General features: G+C 41.1%; 1 protein-coding gene across 1 annotated transcript in view; it reads right to left on the bottom strand.

The window, feature by feature from the left end:
• Nucleotides 1-4,267: 4,267 nt before the first annotated feature.
• LOC138970671 (titin homolog) overlaps nucleotides 4,268-14,704 on the bottom strand; it is a gene marked incomplete at its 5' end in the record, with an annotated part of 21,030 nt that continues 10,593 nt past the window's right edge. Inside the window, 1 exon segment of the mRNA XM_070343141.1 lies at nucleotides 4,268-6,711. Within this exon segment, the coding sequence (XP_070199242.1) occupies nucleotides 6,675-6,711 (37 nt within the window). The 3' untranslated portion in view covers nucleotides 4,268-6,674.

The following is a 14,704-nucleotide window of genomic DNA, read 5'->3' as shown; positions in this document are numbered from 1 at the left end:
CATACACATCTACACTCGCACTCACACATGTATACACACACACATACACATCTACACTCGCACTCACACATGTATACACATACACATCTACACTCGCACTCACACATGTATACACACACACATACACATCTACACTCGCACTCACACATGTATACATACACATCTACACTCGCACTCACACATGTATACACAGACACACATACACATCTACACTCGCACTCACACATGTATACATACACATCTACACTCACACTCACACATGTATACACATACACATCTACACTCGCACTCACACATACACACACACATACACATCTACACTCGCACTCGCACATACACACACACACGAGGGATGTTCTGACATCTTTCAGGATTGAGTGATACTTGCATTCATTGTTGTTTACTTCGGGAAACACACACACACACACACACACACACAAATATAACAACAGACATCAAACACATTATCATTCATTATTTTATTCCATATGAAGTATAGCTATCAAAAATAGTCCACATTTCGCAATTCTTTGCACAGTGTCAAGGAATCAACCCGTTCGTATCACGTGCTTCATCTCCAAAAACAGCCAATATTCCTTGCCCTTTTCCAGGTGATTAGCGTAATGCCATACTATCACCTTCAACATTATCACCTCAGTCCTATATTTTGTCAACATTTGTTCCATATCTTGGCATGGTGTGTGTCTGGGAGAAAATCCCCCGGAGCATTAGGGATTCCCAGTCACCATCTGCCTTTAGAACAGCCCTCAAAACACACATTTAAGTTAGACCTCTGAAGGAGATCCCATGATCGGTGAGTCATTGGCGCTGCCACGTGTATTATCTACTAAAGTGTGGCGTTCGTGAAGATGTGTATGTGCCTGTGTGTGTTGTACTAGTATAACGTATGCGTACATGGAATGACATTGCGGGTTACCTGAACATTGACAATGACGAAAGAAAGATTGTGTGTGTGTGTGTGCACGCGCGCGTGCGTGTGTGCGTGTGACTATGTTTGAATTTATTCCGATTTAGTTCTCTTTCCTTGTTTGTATTATGATCATGTAAGTGTAAAGCGCTCTGGGCTTGTCACCACGAGGTTTACGCGCTATATAAGTAATCGTTATTATTATTATTAAGAAAATCTTGAATGTAAACTTTTCCCAATTTATTTCTGTTCAAATAGCCAGCATCCTTATACGATTAACACGTTGCAGTTACCCCTTTCTGTAACAATTTAAATGTCGCTTGTCATTGCAGTAAGTTGTAACAGGGTAATAATTATCATCAAGTTTATCACTGTGAGAAGTCAAAGATATTTCACATCTGATATTTAGTTCACGATTGTGTACAGCCTTGTATAGTTCGATGCAAAGCACATCTGTTTTATTCTTTCACAAAAGTGTTCTGAAGATCTTAGATGTCCCTTTTAAACATCATACTTTTCAGAGTTAATTTTTCCAAGGAGCTGAACACTATTGCAAAATTTAATGCGCTCACCTGTACTATTCAATCGTTGGTAGATAAGTAAGAACAAACAAGTTTATTCATAAGCGCATCTCAATATGCTGTACAAACAACGAAAACCCAGATAGTTAGAAGCTCTTTCATTGGGTCTAAAAATTAATGTGTTTCTGAGCAGTCAAAATGTTTTATTTTTCACCTTTTCATTACGACTGCATACAGCATATAAGTACAATAACGTTTTCTGCAAATACGCGGCACGTAGAACACAACGCTTTGAAACTGTTTTTTTCGATCTTCATCATATTACACACAATGAAGACTCAGAGAATTAGATGCAGATTAATTTTGTCCGTCTGGGGTGTGTTTCTGAAATGACTGTCAAAACGTTCTTCTTTTTCGTCTTCTTCTTCATCTTTTTTCCCCCACCAGTTACAATAAGTTTCCCGGGGAGAACATGACAGCATTCAATTACACTGATCTAAGCTGCTTGATTGTGTTGGCTTTTTTTTTTTTTTGACCTCAGTTGCATGCAACTCTTTCAGTAACTTATACACTTTCAGCACTTCCAAGGACTTTGATGACAGTAACTAATAACATGGAACGTGTACAGTGGTACCTGTGACGAAAGGCCTCCTCTGGGACAAGCAGAAAGTGTCCCCACAGTGCAGGTGGCAGGGTTATTTAGTCAAGTTACTACCCCCCTTTTAAGACCTCCTAAAATCTTTTAAAAAATCCGGTCTTAAGGCCAAAAAAAAAATAGGTGTGGTTACGGTAACATAGCCAAAAAAAATAGGGTAGGTAGGTAGGCAATCACTTTTTTTTTTTAAACTTTTTTTTCTAATGTGTACAAATTAAACCTACTTGACAGGGAAATAAGTGTGCGACACGGGCGGCTTCCATTGCGTTTTTTGCACATAATGAGCGGTCTTATAAGGGAGACCCATTGTACGAGACAAAGGGACTACAGAAAATGTCCTTATTTTGGAGACGTCCTCTTATTGAAGGGGACTCGCATCGGAGGTACCATTGCACATGAAACTATCGATGAATACAGGTGTCATGGGTACAAGAAAGTGTGTCTATATATTGTACACTGACATTCATATAATTATAGGCACCGTCTGGTTCAATGCTGCTGCAGGAAAGAACTGCAGACACGACAAATGAAGAACAATTAAAGTAAGACCTTGATAACACACGTATAAAACATGAACATATTTCGTAAAAACATGAACATATTGTACAAAACATGAACATATATATATTGTTAAAACATGAACATATTGTACAAAACATAAACATATATCGTCTAAAACATGAACATATATCGAACAAACAGGAACATATATCGTACAAACATGAACATATGTCGTACAAACATGAACATATAATAATTGTACAAAACATGAACATATTGTACAAAACATGAACGTATCGTATAACAGTAGCCTTCCCTTTGATTTCAAAACGAAATGAAATGTTTAAAAGTGTCGACTGTTAACAGATTTGTAACTGGCAATGTAATCAACATGTTTTATACAAAATAAAATAAACCACCAGTACGTACTATACATGTTAAATGCAAAGGAGTTGCCATACACATGGGATTAAACTGAAGTATCGACTATTGGAAGCATATGCTATCACATTACGGTACAGGAATATTTGTTTGGTTGTGTGTGTGTGTGTGCGTGTGTGTGCGAGTTTGTGTGTGCTTGGTACGTACGGATGTGCACGTTTGTGTGTGTGTGTGTGTGTGTGTGTGTGCGTGCGTGCGTGCGTGCGTCCGTGCTCGCGCGTGCGTGTTTTCTAAAATGACTCCATACGTACATTTCTCCAGTATTGAACTGAGTTCATTCTTTGTTTTTGTCTTTTTTGAAAACATGCAAATCAGTTGATGTGTGGACATGTAGACGATTTCTGAAAGAAATTCCATAGTCATAACTATCCCCTGTTTTAAAGCCGCACATATGATGCCCAGGGCTGAGATAGCCTACACGAACCAAAAGTGGGTGCCACCCAACTGACCGGGAGCGAACAAACCGCGGGGTCTGATTCGTTGAAATCTCACCAAATCTCAATTTCAACCAATCCAACACCTCGGCTGGTTCCCACCCGTTGCCATGGTAACTTTCTCGTGCACTTCGGCACCAAGGTTTGTAACAATGGAAGACCACAGAGCTACAATACAAAACAACAGTGACCCGGATGAAGCGAGGACACAACACAACAGATATAAAGTTGTCGAGCCACACTTCGCTGATTTTGGCCTTTAAGAATGTACACAGCCTGCCATTGTTTGCTTTCATCTGCACATAATTAAAATGCTTTTTGACTAGATTGCCTTTTCCATTGATTTTACCTGAACCATGAAATGATATGCAAATACAGGAATGTTTACTGAATAGGCTACGTGATAGTAAGCAGAGCGGTTACACTCCATCGAGTAGAGCTTTACTCCGACCTCAGTTTGAGGTGTTAATTCACACGAGCGCCAGTAACTGATTCGAGGCAGTGACTGCATTGGTAGCATTCGTGGTAAACTACATGAAAATGTATTCATTTTACTTATAAATGTGTGGCTTTCCACAGACAGGACAAACTGGTTAGCATGGTTTTCAAGCTATGAAGATATAGTACGTATAAAAAGTTACTGGTGTTTTGATGAATGTAAATTATGCATTTACAATATGGAATGATATAAACTTCCCTCAATTTGGAAAGATATATTGCCCGTTAAAACAAATAATACCACACCGCCCCACCTCCCCGGCCCGCCCCCCCCCCTCCCCCCACCCCCTCCATCTCGCTTGTCCAAAGAAAACATGAGACTTTTATTAACTAGGTGTTCTTCTTTCTGCGGCAAAACGTTATTCATGTATTACATGTTGACATGCAATACCAATCAAAATGAATCAAAACAAACACGAAAAAATATTTATCCTACATACGTGAGAGATACACGTGCACCCGTGAGATAATAATCGTTCAAATCACACGTGTGTATATCATGTAAATGAGGTCATGTCAAGCAAGTCTGGCAGGGACTTGTTTTTCCACTGCTTATGATGCCAAAGTCACCGAGACAAACGTCATTATAGAAACAAAAATTGCGCTCGCTAATTACCCTCGATGAATCTTTTGAACTAACACGTCACGCCACTCTTTCAGAGTGACGTTTCTTTGCTTTGACGTAATAGATTGCACGAGGCTTTAGAAGAGATTGAGGTTCCAAAACAAAGCGTCTTCAATTTAGCTGCCTCGTCTGCAAGACATTTTCAGTAAAATACACGTAAGTACAGTATGTAGGATAAACAGAATACTACATGGCTTGCTGTGTCGTACCAGATTTACACTCGTTGCTTTTTCAAATAGTGAACAGCTCGCTTTCGCTCGCAGTTCAATATTTTTAAAAAAAATCTCGTGTGAATCTGGTACGACACAGCAAGCCATGTAGTATTCTCTATATCTTAACATGTGTTTATCTCGAAAAATGAAAATACAACTGAGAAGTCCCTGAACGATGAAATGACGAAACAGCCGGTGACTTATTGGAATTATATAGATCTGCATTCCTTTGTACAATGGAAAGAATTAACGTTCATACATTCCTGAAATGCTCATGGGTAGCATAACACGAAGAGAATATGCATTCTGGATAGTAACACAGAAAACGTGGAATGTGTGTGTACGGGAGATAGACATTTTTATAAAGAACACACCCATGGTACCCACTTTAGGAAAGTCGGTACCCCCTGCGGGTTAGGGGGAGTCCCATATTGGTTGGGACGAGAAAGAATTTACCCGATGCTCCCCAGCATGTCGTAAGAGGCGACTAACGGTTTCTGTTTCTCCTTTTACCCTTGTTAAGTGTTTCTTGTATAGAATATAGTCAATATTTGTAAAGATTTTAGTCAAGCAGTATGTAAGAAATGTTAAGTCCTTTGAACTGGAAACTTGCATTCTCCCAGTAAGGTAATATATTGTACTACGTTGCAAGCCCCTGGAGCACATTTTTGATTAGTGCTTTTGTGAACAAGAAACAATTGACAAGTGGCTCTATCCCATCTCCCCCCTTCCCCCGTCGCGATATAACCTTCGTGGTTGAAAACGACGTTAAACACCAAAGAAAGAAAGGAAAGTCGGTCATGACGTCAAGCGCCTCATAAACTGTGACGTCACAAATATGCCCTCTACAGCGGAGCAAAATGACGTCTGTTTGCCTCATTCGACGTTGAAGACATAAAAGACTACAGTTTTTAATGCCAACACATTTCATAGGTCTTTTGACACACTGTGAATTTTAGTGGGGGAAAAAACCAACAACAACAACCCTTTTACTGGATGATGATGTGCCCAATATTTCGGGAATACGGACAGATACGTATACGCAGGTATGACAGAAATTCATTTGGAAATATTCATGACATTGTCCATTTTCATTTTGGGTCCACAGAACATGGGGTTATAAAGTTACGTAGTAGTGTTCAATGTCAGCTGACGATAATGTTATGACTGATCCGCTGAAATCTGCGTATATGGTCGTTGTATCAAAAGCTGGTGACGTCTGTGGCACACGTTCATGTGACGTAGGGTGATTTGTGTGTAAAACGTCACAAAAGGTTGTGCAGCGTCAGCACCAAAAATGCGTCCGAGTCAGTTTCTCCGTATTCCAAGAAATCTGCGTTCTTTCTGCATTTCCTCAGCTTTCGGTCAAATATGCAGGAAAGGCAGCTTCATACAGTCTGTCCCACGTCAGGGATGTTAATCGCCAGGATTCATTTTCTTCCGCAGATTCACCGAAACGACCATAGTTCACAAGTCGTTTAGGCATTCTCTGGCATCACCCTTCCCTCCGACGTGAAAAAGTTCCACAATTTTGGCGAAATTTGGGCACATTTTTCAGCGATTTGAAATAAAGTTTGGGCATTTCGTCAACCGACTGCGCCAACGCCCAAAGACATCCCCGCTGCACGTCAGTTCTGAAGCCAGTTTCTGATCGTTGCACACACGCCTTTAATTGCAAATTGTTATCCACTATTTACAATCTTGCTTCACTGTTGTGCAGTTTATCTGGTTATCACAAGGATTTGTAGCACGACTCAGGGGTGCCTGCATGTTATCAGCCCGGGATTTGCACTGCAGTGTGTCTGTTTTGCGTACATGGACACGTGACGTTCCATGGTCATCCTTTCCTTCCGGGAGGCTCATCTGTCCACGGATGCTTCTGTTTGGAGTTTTGTTCTGGAGACAGATCAATGAGAAACATGAGTTTTGCATAATTCTAGGCCTCAATAATAAAAGTTCAGACGTCAACCCCAAACCCCTTCTGATACGAAGAATCCTCGGAACACTCACTCTCTCTCTCTCTCTCTCTTTCTCTTTCTCTCTCTCTCTCTCTCTCTCTCTCTCTCTCTCTCTCTCTCTCTCTCTCTCTCTCTCTCTCTCTCTTTCTTTCTCTCTCTTTCTCTTTCTCTCTCTCTCACTGTCTCTCTCTCTCTCTATCTCTCTCTGTCTCTCAGACACACATTCGGCATCACACACACACACACACACACACACACACACACACACACACACACACACACATACATACACACATACACACATACACACACACATCTGAAAACCTTAAATTGAACTAAACACATTTTACGTGCAATTATTCGTTCATGCGGCTCGATTCAGATACAGAAACAGCCACTTATACCGAGAGAAAACACAGGTGCTCTTTTATGTACAGTACAAACATTCAAAAGGACTCTTAATAGCCAAGAAACATTCCAACGGACTTAGCAATAAGCTTTTCTACAAAAAACACAAAATACAGTACCCCCGCGGGTTAATAGGGCGAAGAATTTACCCGATGCTCCCCAGCATGTCGTAAGAGGCGACTAACGGATTCTGTTTCTCTTTTTACCCTTGTTAAGTGTTTCTTGTATAGAATATAGTCAATGTTTGTAAAGATTTTAGTCAAGCAGTATGTAAGAAATGTTAAGTCCTTTGTACTGGAAACTTGCATTCTCCCAGTAAGGTAATATATTGTACTACGTTGCAAGCCCCTGGAGCAATTTTTTTATTAGTGCTTTTCAGTGTGAACAAGAAACAATTTACAAGTGGCTCTATCCCATCCCCCCCCCCCCCCTTTCCCAGTCGCGATATAACCTTGAACGGTTGAAAAAGACGTTAAACACCAAATAAAGAAAGAAAGAAAGACAAAATACAGTCACTGTAAAGAAACGCAACACTGGTCATTAAAGACTGAACGCAGGTGAGTCAGCCTGGGTTAGAACAAAAACAACACAGTAAACGCCTCCCATCGCCCGGTTGGGAAACTGCCACAAAACTGGCATTTTATTTGAAAGTAAAACAAAATAGTGCTGATTTCCAGGTGGGGACATAGCAAATAAAAGGTTACAACCTGCTCAAAACGATCTGTCTGCTTTAAAAGTGACATAAAATGAGTAAAGAGAAAGCCTGCGTTTCTTTTGATGTTGAATGCATAATGACAGTGAAATGGAAGCTACGCTCAAAGCTGCGATAAGCATCACGTAGTGAAATATTCCTATGGTTTGGGTTTGTACACAAATGTAATGACCTTTTCAAGGCTGTTGCTTTACGGGCCCATTTAGTTTCGGCACTGAACCTTTTGAAAGGAGCATAGACCTATATTAGGTCCCTGAAAGGAGTAACCCAAGCAAAACTGCGTGGTTCGCTTGAATTAAAATTGTGTTGTATGACTGAAGCGTGATCGACAAGAAGAAGAAGAAGAAGTATGACTGAAGCGTGATCGACAAGAAGAAGAAGTATGACTGAAGCGTGATCGACTGACAAGAAGAAGTATGACTGAAGCGTGATCGACAAGAAGAAGAAGAAGTATGACTGAAGCGTGATCGACAAGAAGAAGTATGACTGAAGCGTGATCGACAAGAAGAAGAAGAAGAAGAAGTATGACTGAAGCGTGATCGACAAGAAGAAGAAGTATGACTGAAGCGTGATCGACTGACAAGAAGAAGTATGACTGAAGCGTGATCGACAAGAAGAAGAAGAAGAAGTATGACTGAAGCGTGATCGACAAGAAGAAGAAGTATGACTGAAGCGTGATCGACAAGAAGAAGAAGTATGACTGAAGCGTACTTTATGTGCGTATGAAAATGAAAATGAAAATACAGAGTACAGAATATTTTATTACCCAGAGTTCTGCGGGAGTGTGTCTTAATGTTTGCGTTTCAAAAGGTACTCACTCAAGCACATTGAGACACTACGCACGCTTTAACAACCAGTCAACAAAACGAATCAGTTTAAAATAAAATATAGGGCCTACGCTAAAGCATAAATCCTAAGCAAAAGGAACCTGTTGAGTACCAATGATATAAAAAATAAATTACATTTCATATGTCAATGTCCGACAAAAGTATTGAAAAGATCGTGAAATTCACGAAATTGTATTTATTGTGTATGGGTCTTTTCCCCGTTTTCTCTCCCATTTACGTAGAACATCCCTCTATCGTCTTGTCCCCTTTCGTTCTAATTCTCTTGATATCAACATAGAAGTGTTGGTCTCTCTGTCATCTCCCCCCCCTCCCCCCAAGCACACACAGAGACACACACACACGAACGCACACACACACACACGAACGCACACACACACACACGAACACACACACACACACACGAACGCACTCGCACGTGACACACACACACATGCACGTACATACACACACACATACACACACACACACACACACGCGCGCACGCACGCATACACACACACACACACGCACGCACGCACGCACACACATACACACACACACACACACACGCACGCACGTCAGTACACACACATACACACACACACACACACACACGTGACACACACGCACGCACACACACATACACACACACATACACACACACACACGCACACACACACACACACACACAACACACACACACACACGCATACACACACACACACACGCCCCATATGTAAAGCAGAACGCCCCACAACAAGGTTTGTTACCTTGACTCCATGCTTTCGACTCCTTAAACCTTTATCTTTGTGGCGACCAGACCACACACATTACAACGAATGCTGATGTTCTTATTTAGCATAAAAATCCCAAGCATGTAAATGTACATTTCATGCGAAAAGTAACCTGTTTATCTATGCTCTTTTTTATATTTAGTCAAGTTTTGACTAAATATTTTAACATCGAGGGGGAATCGAAACGAGGGTCGTGGTGTATGTGCGTGTGTGCGTGTGTGTGTGTGTCTGTGTGTGTGTCTGTGTGTGTGTGTGTGTGTGTAGAGCGATTCAGACTAAACTACTGGACCGATCTTTATGAAATTTGACATGAGAGTTCCTGGGTATGAAATCCCCGAACGTTTTTTTCATTTTTTTGATAAATGTCTTTGATGACGTCATATCCGGCTTTTCGTGAAAGTTGAGGCGGCACTGTCACGCCCTCATTTTTCAACCAAATTGGTTGAAATTTTGGTCAAGTACTCTTCGACGAAGCCCGGGGTTCGGTATTGCATTTCAGCTTGGTGGCTTAAAAATTAATTAATGACTTTGGTCATTAAAAATCGGAAAATTGTAAAAAAAAATAAAAATTTATAAAACGATCCAAATTTACGTTTATCTTATTCTCCATCATTTGCTGATTCCAAAAACATATCAATATGTTATATTTGGATTAAAAACAAGCTCTGAAAATTAAATATATAAAAATTATTATCAAATTTTTTTTTTCGAAATCAATTTAAAAACACTTTCATCGTATTCCTTGTCGGTTCCTGATTCCAAAAATATATAGATATGATATGTTTGGATTAAAAACACGCTCAGAAAGTTAAAACGAAGAGAGGTACAGAAAAGCGTGCTATCCTTCTTAGCGCAACGAATACCCCGCTCTTCTTGTCAATTCCACGGGCACTGCCTTTGCCACGGGCGGTGGAGTGACGATGCTACGAGTATACGGTCTTGCTGCGTTCAGTTTCATTCTGTGAGTTCGACAGCTACTTGACTAAATATTGTATTTTCGCCTTACGCGACTTGTTTACGACTCTGCTTGTCTGGCCATCGCCCCCCTCCCCTCCTCTTTCTCATCTCCCCCTCTCTCCCTGTCTCTCTCCCCCTCTCTCTCTCTCTGTCTCTCCCTGTCTCTCTCCCTCTCTCTCTCTCTGTCTACCCTCTTTTACCCTCGTAAAATAAAGAATTGTCATTGTCATTGTCATTGTCATTGTCTCTCCCTGTCTCTCTCCCCTCTCTCTCTGTCTCTCCCTGTCTCTCTCCCCTCTCTCTCTGTCTCTCTCCCCCTCTCTCTCTGTCTCTCCCTGTCTCTTTTACTCTCTCTCTCTCTCTCTCTCTCTCTCCCCCTGTCTCTCTCCCTCTCTCTCTCTCTCTACCTCTCCCTGTCTCTCTCCCCCTCTCTATCTCTCCCTGTCTCTCTCCCCCTCTCTCTCTGTCTCACCCCTCTCTCTCTCTCTCCCCCTGTCTTTCTCCCCCTCTCTCTCTCTGTCTCTCCTCTGCTTCTCTCAGTCTGTCTCCCTCTCTCTCTCTCTCTCTCTCTCTCTCTCTCTCTCTCTCTCTCTCTCTCTTTAGCTCCCTCCGGACACTACCCATCTCTAATCCCCCCCCCCCCCCCCATAATAGAGTCTCCAACTCGTCTATTCCTCAGTCTTGTTGGTGCGTGACTGTTAAATACTTGACATGATTAATCGAATATCCATATGGGGATGAGTGCACTGTCTTATAAGCTGATTAGGAGCTCGAGCAAGCATCTGACCTATTTCTTCTGTGTACTGAATGAAAAGAACAACTCAACATTTTTCGTTCAGAGTTGTGCTTTGATGTGATCTTTATATTTAGTCAAGTTTTGATTTATATTTAGTCAAGTTTTGACTAAATATTTTAACATCGAGGGGGAATCGAAACGAGGGTCGTGGTGTATGTGCGTGTGTGCGTGTGTGTGTCTGTGTGTGTGTGTAGAGCGATTCAGACTAAACTACTGGACCGATCTTTATGAAATTTGACATGAGAGTTCCTGGGTATGAAATCCCCGAACGTTTTTTTCATTTTTTTGATAAATGTCTTTGATGACGTCATATCCGGCTTTTCGTGAAAGTTGAGGCGGCACTGTCACGTCCTCATTTTTCAACCAAATTGGTTGAAATTTTGGTCAAGTAATCTTCGACGAAGCCCGGACTTCGGTATTGCATTTCAGCTTGGTGGCTTAAAAATTAATTAATGACTTTGGTCATTAAAAATCTGAAAATTGTAAAAAAACATAAAAATTTATAAAACGATCCAAATTTACGTTTATCTTATTCTCCATCATTTGCTGATTCCAAAAACATATAAATATGTTATATTCGGATTAAAAACAAGCTCTGAAAATTAAATATATAAAAATTATTATCAAAATTAAATTGTGCAAATCAATTTAAAAACACGTTCATCTTATTCGAAATCCTTGTCGGTTCCTGATTCCAAAAACATATAGATATGATATGTTTGGATTAAAAACACGCTCAGAAAGTTAAAACAAAGAGAGGTACAGAAAAGCGTGCTATCCTTCTTAGCGCAACTACTACCCCGCTCTTCTTGTCAATTTCACTGCCTTTGCCATGAGCGGTGGACTGACGATGCTACGAGTATACGGTCTTGCTGAAAAATGGCATTGCGTTCAGTTTCATTCTGTGAGTTCGACAGCTACTTGACTAAATATTGTATTTTCGCCTTAAGCGACTTGTTTCCAAAGTACTTTGTTTTTGAGACCGATAGAAATTGTAAATAGGGGAAATAAAGGTGTATTCGGTTGCGAAGTCCAGCAACTGGGAGTTTCCAGACGCATGTGCATGCAGGAAAATATTAATTACACTTGAGGATGTACTCACACTGACACACTGACACGGACATAAGCACACGCGCGCGCACACGCACGGACACACAGTCGCACTCACGCGCACACACGCACACACACACACATACACACACACACCACACACACACGCACACACACACACACAGAGACGCACACCAGTAGACAGCTTTGTTCACAACGTGTCACACACACACACACACACACACACACACACCGTGCTCACACACACACAAACACACACACACACACACACATACATGCATATATATTTAATGAAAGAGTGCGGAGGTCCTTAAAATTAAACAGAAGCTCAGTGTCGGCAGTAAAGAATCACCCCCCTCCTCATCCAGCCCCCCTCCTCATCCAGCCCCCCTCCCCACCCACACACACACGTGCACCAACAAAGCTAAGAGTTCCTGTGCAAGTCCCGGCACTAAAAAAAAATATATATATAAAAATGGAGCTTTGATTTTTGACTGCCTTTCAACAACATTATTCAGGATACCCCCGTATTTCATTCCATAGCCCTTAAAGGCACAGTAAGCCTCCCGTAGACCATCACTGAGCTCCCCGAGCCTCTTCGTGTACACTACATTGGGGTGTGCACGTTAAAGATCCCACGATTGACAAAAGGGTCTTTCCTGGCAAAATTGTATAGGCATAGATAAAAATGTCCACCAAAATACCCGTGTGACTTGGAATGATAGGCCGTGAAAAATAGGATATGCGCCGAAATGGCTGCGACACATCTTGAACACGCGGCCAGTACAACTGGCCGCGTGTTCAAGATGTGGCTGCGATCTGCTGGTTGATAATAATAATAATAAAGATAGCTTATATAGCGCCGCTTCACAAATTTAACTATGCTCTTAGCGCTGTACATCGAGATATAACAATTTCAATAATATAAATACAAAGATGATATTATAATAATACACATTTACAAATATCATTCACGTGCATACATCCTCGTGCACACCACGCGCATACACACTCCCACTCATTAACAAGTGCTTCCATCCCCCTGCCACTGAGATGTTCATATACCCCCCTGGACAAGCTCACACCATGTCCGTCTCCTCTCTGGACTGTACATACACTCAGCAAGAAAAAGAAAGACTAAATGCAAATTTCATACAGAACCCTATAGGCCCATTGCAGAAACTCAAGTTAACAACAGCATTTCTACTCGGCGCGCGCGGTATGAGAATCACGGGTCGTAACTCTCTGGAATTGGTCATCCGCCGCCATGTTGGATGCCTTGCACGATCTCTGACAGTGCTTGCGCGTTGGGTGGCGACTCGACAAAAGTGAAAATGACACGTTGTGTGGCCAAAAACTGCAGTCAGCAGGCACACTTTAGGATCCCTAAAGTTGTTTACCATCAGGGTGACAACTGGAAGGAAGTTACTGAGCGGAGAAGACGATTATAACTGGTTATTTTTTGCTGTGTGCAGTGCGCTAATCAACAATTGTCCATCGGTTGTGCCTTTAGAGTGAACACTGTGATAGGATGCTTTGAAAATTATACTTTGCAGTAGTTACCTGAGCTGCATTGTACCTCATTTGCCTGTCTTGAGAGCTTTATCTTGTGAATTTTGGTGCACTGTCTGCATGGTAATTTGAGATAAGGCACAAAAAAAAATGTGTCTGTTTCTGGTCACCTGACCGACCCTAAATTTCGGCGCCGACCCTAAACTTTTTTTTTCCAAACTCAAAATTTTTTCATTTTTTTTTTGGTGGTAAAGGACAGGGTGAGAAAATGAACAACAAAAACGTGTGAAAACGAAAGTCCGCTGACGATTTGTAAATGTGTTGAGTGTCTTGTCTCTATGTATAGTGAATCCAGTCTCTTTGCGCGATTTTTAAAGATTTTTTATTGGTCTACATTTGGGGTAAAAAATAAAAAAAATAAAGATAAAAAAAACAAATCCCGACCTACCGACCCTATTTTTTTTAGCCATGTTACCAGAAACAGACAAATTTTTTTTTGGCCTAAAGAATAAATAAATGAATATAATAATGTATTCTTGCTTTACTTTTTATGTTGTGCTGTTGTGTTAAAAAGGCAGATCCCCTTTGGACTCATGCATGCACAGTTTTCTTCATTTTGTCTGCATACACAGTGAAATACGCAAAAAGAACAAGAGTGCAATGAAGAAAACTAACAAAGACGGCATCCAATATGGCGGCGCGAAGAGAGTATGAGCGGAGTTGTGCCCCTTAGGGCTAAAGCTAGCCGATCCATTTGATAACGTCACGCCGAGTAAGAAGAATGAATTGGACCTATAGCTCAATCAAAGCTGAAGCAACTATACAAAAAAAGACACATTCAAACAACAAATCTA

Source organism: Littorina saxatilis, linkage group LG7 (assembly GCF_037325665.1).
Source record: "Littorina saxatilis isolate snail1 linkage group LG7, US_GU_Lsax_2.0, whole genome shotgun sequence".
In the NCBI taxonomy this organism is placed as follows: domain Eukaryota; kingdom Metazoa; phylum Mollusca; class Gastropoda; order Littorinimorpha; family Littorinidae; genus Littorina; species Littorina saxatilis.
This window is presented reverse-complemented; position numbering and strand designations above follow the sequence as displayed.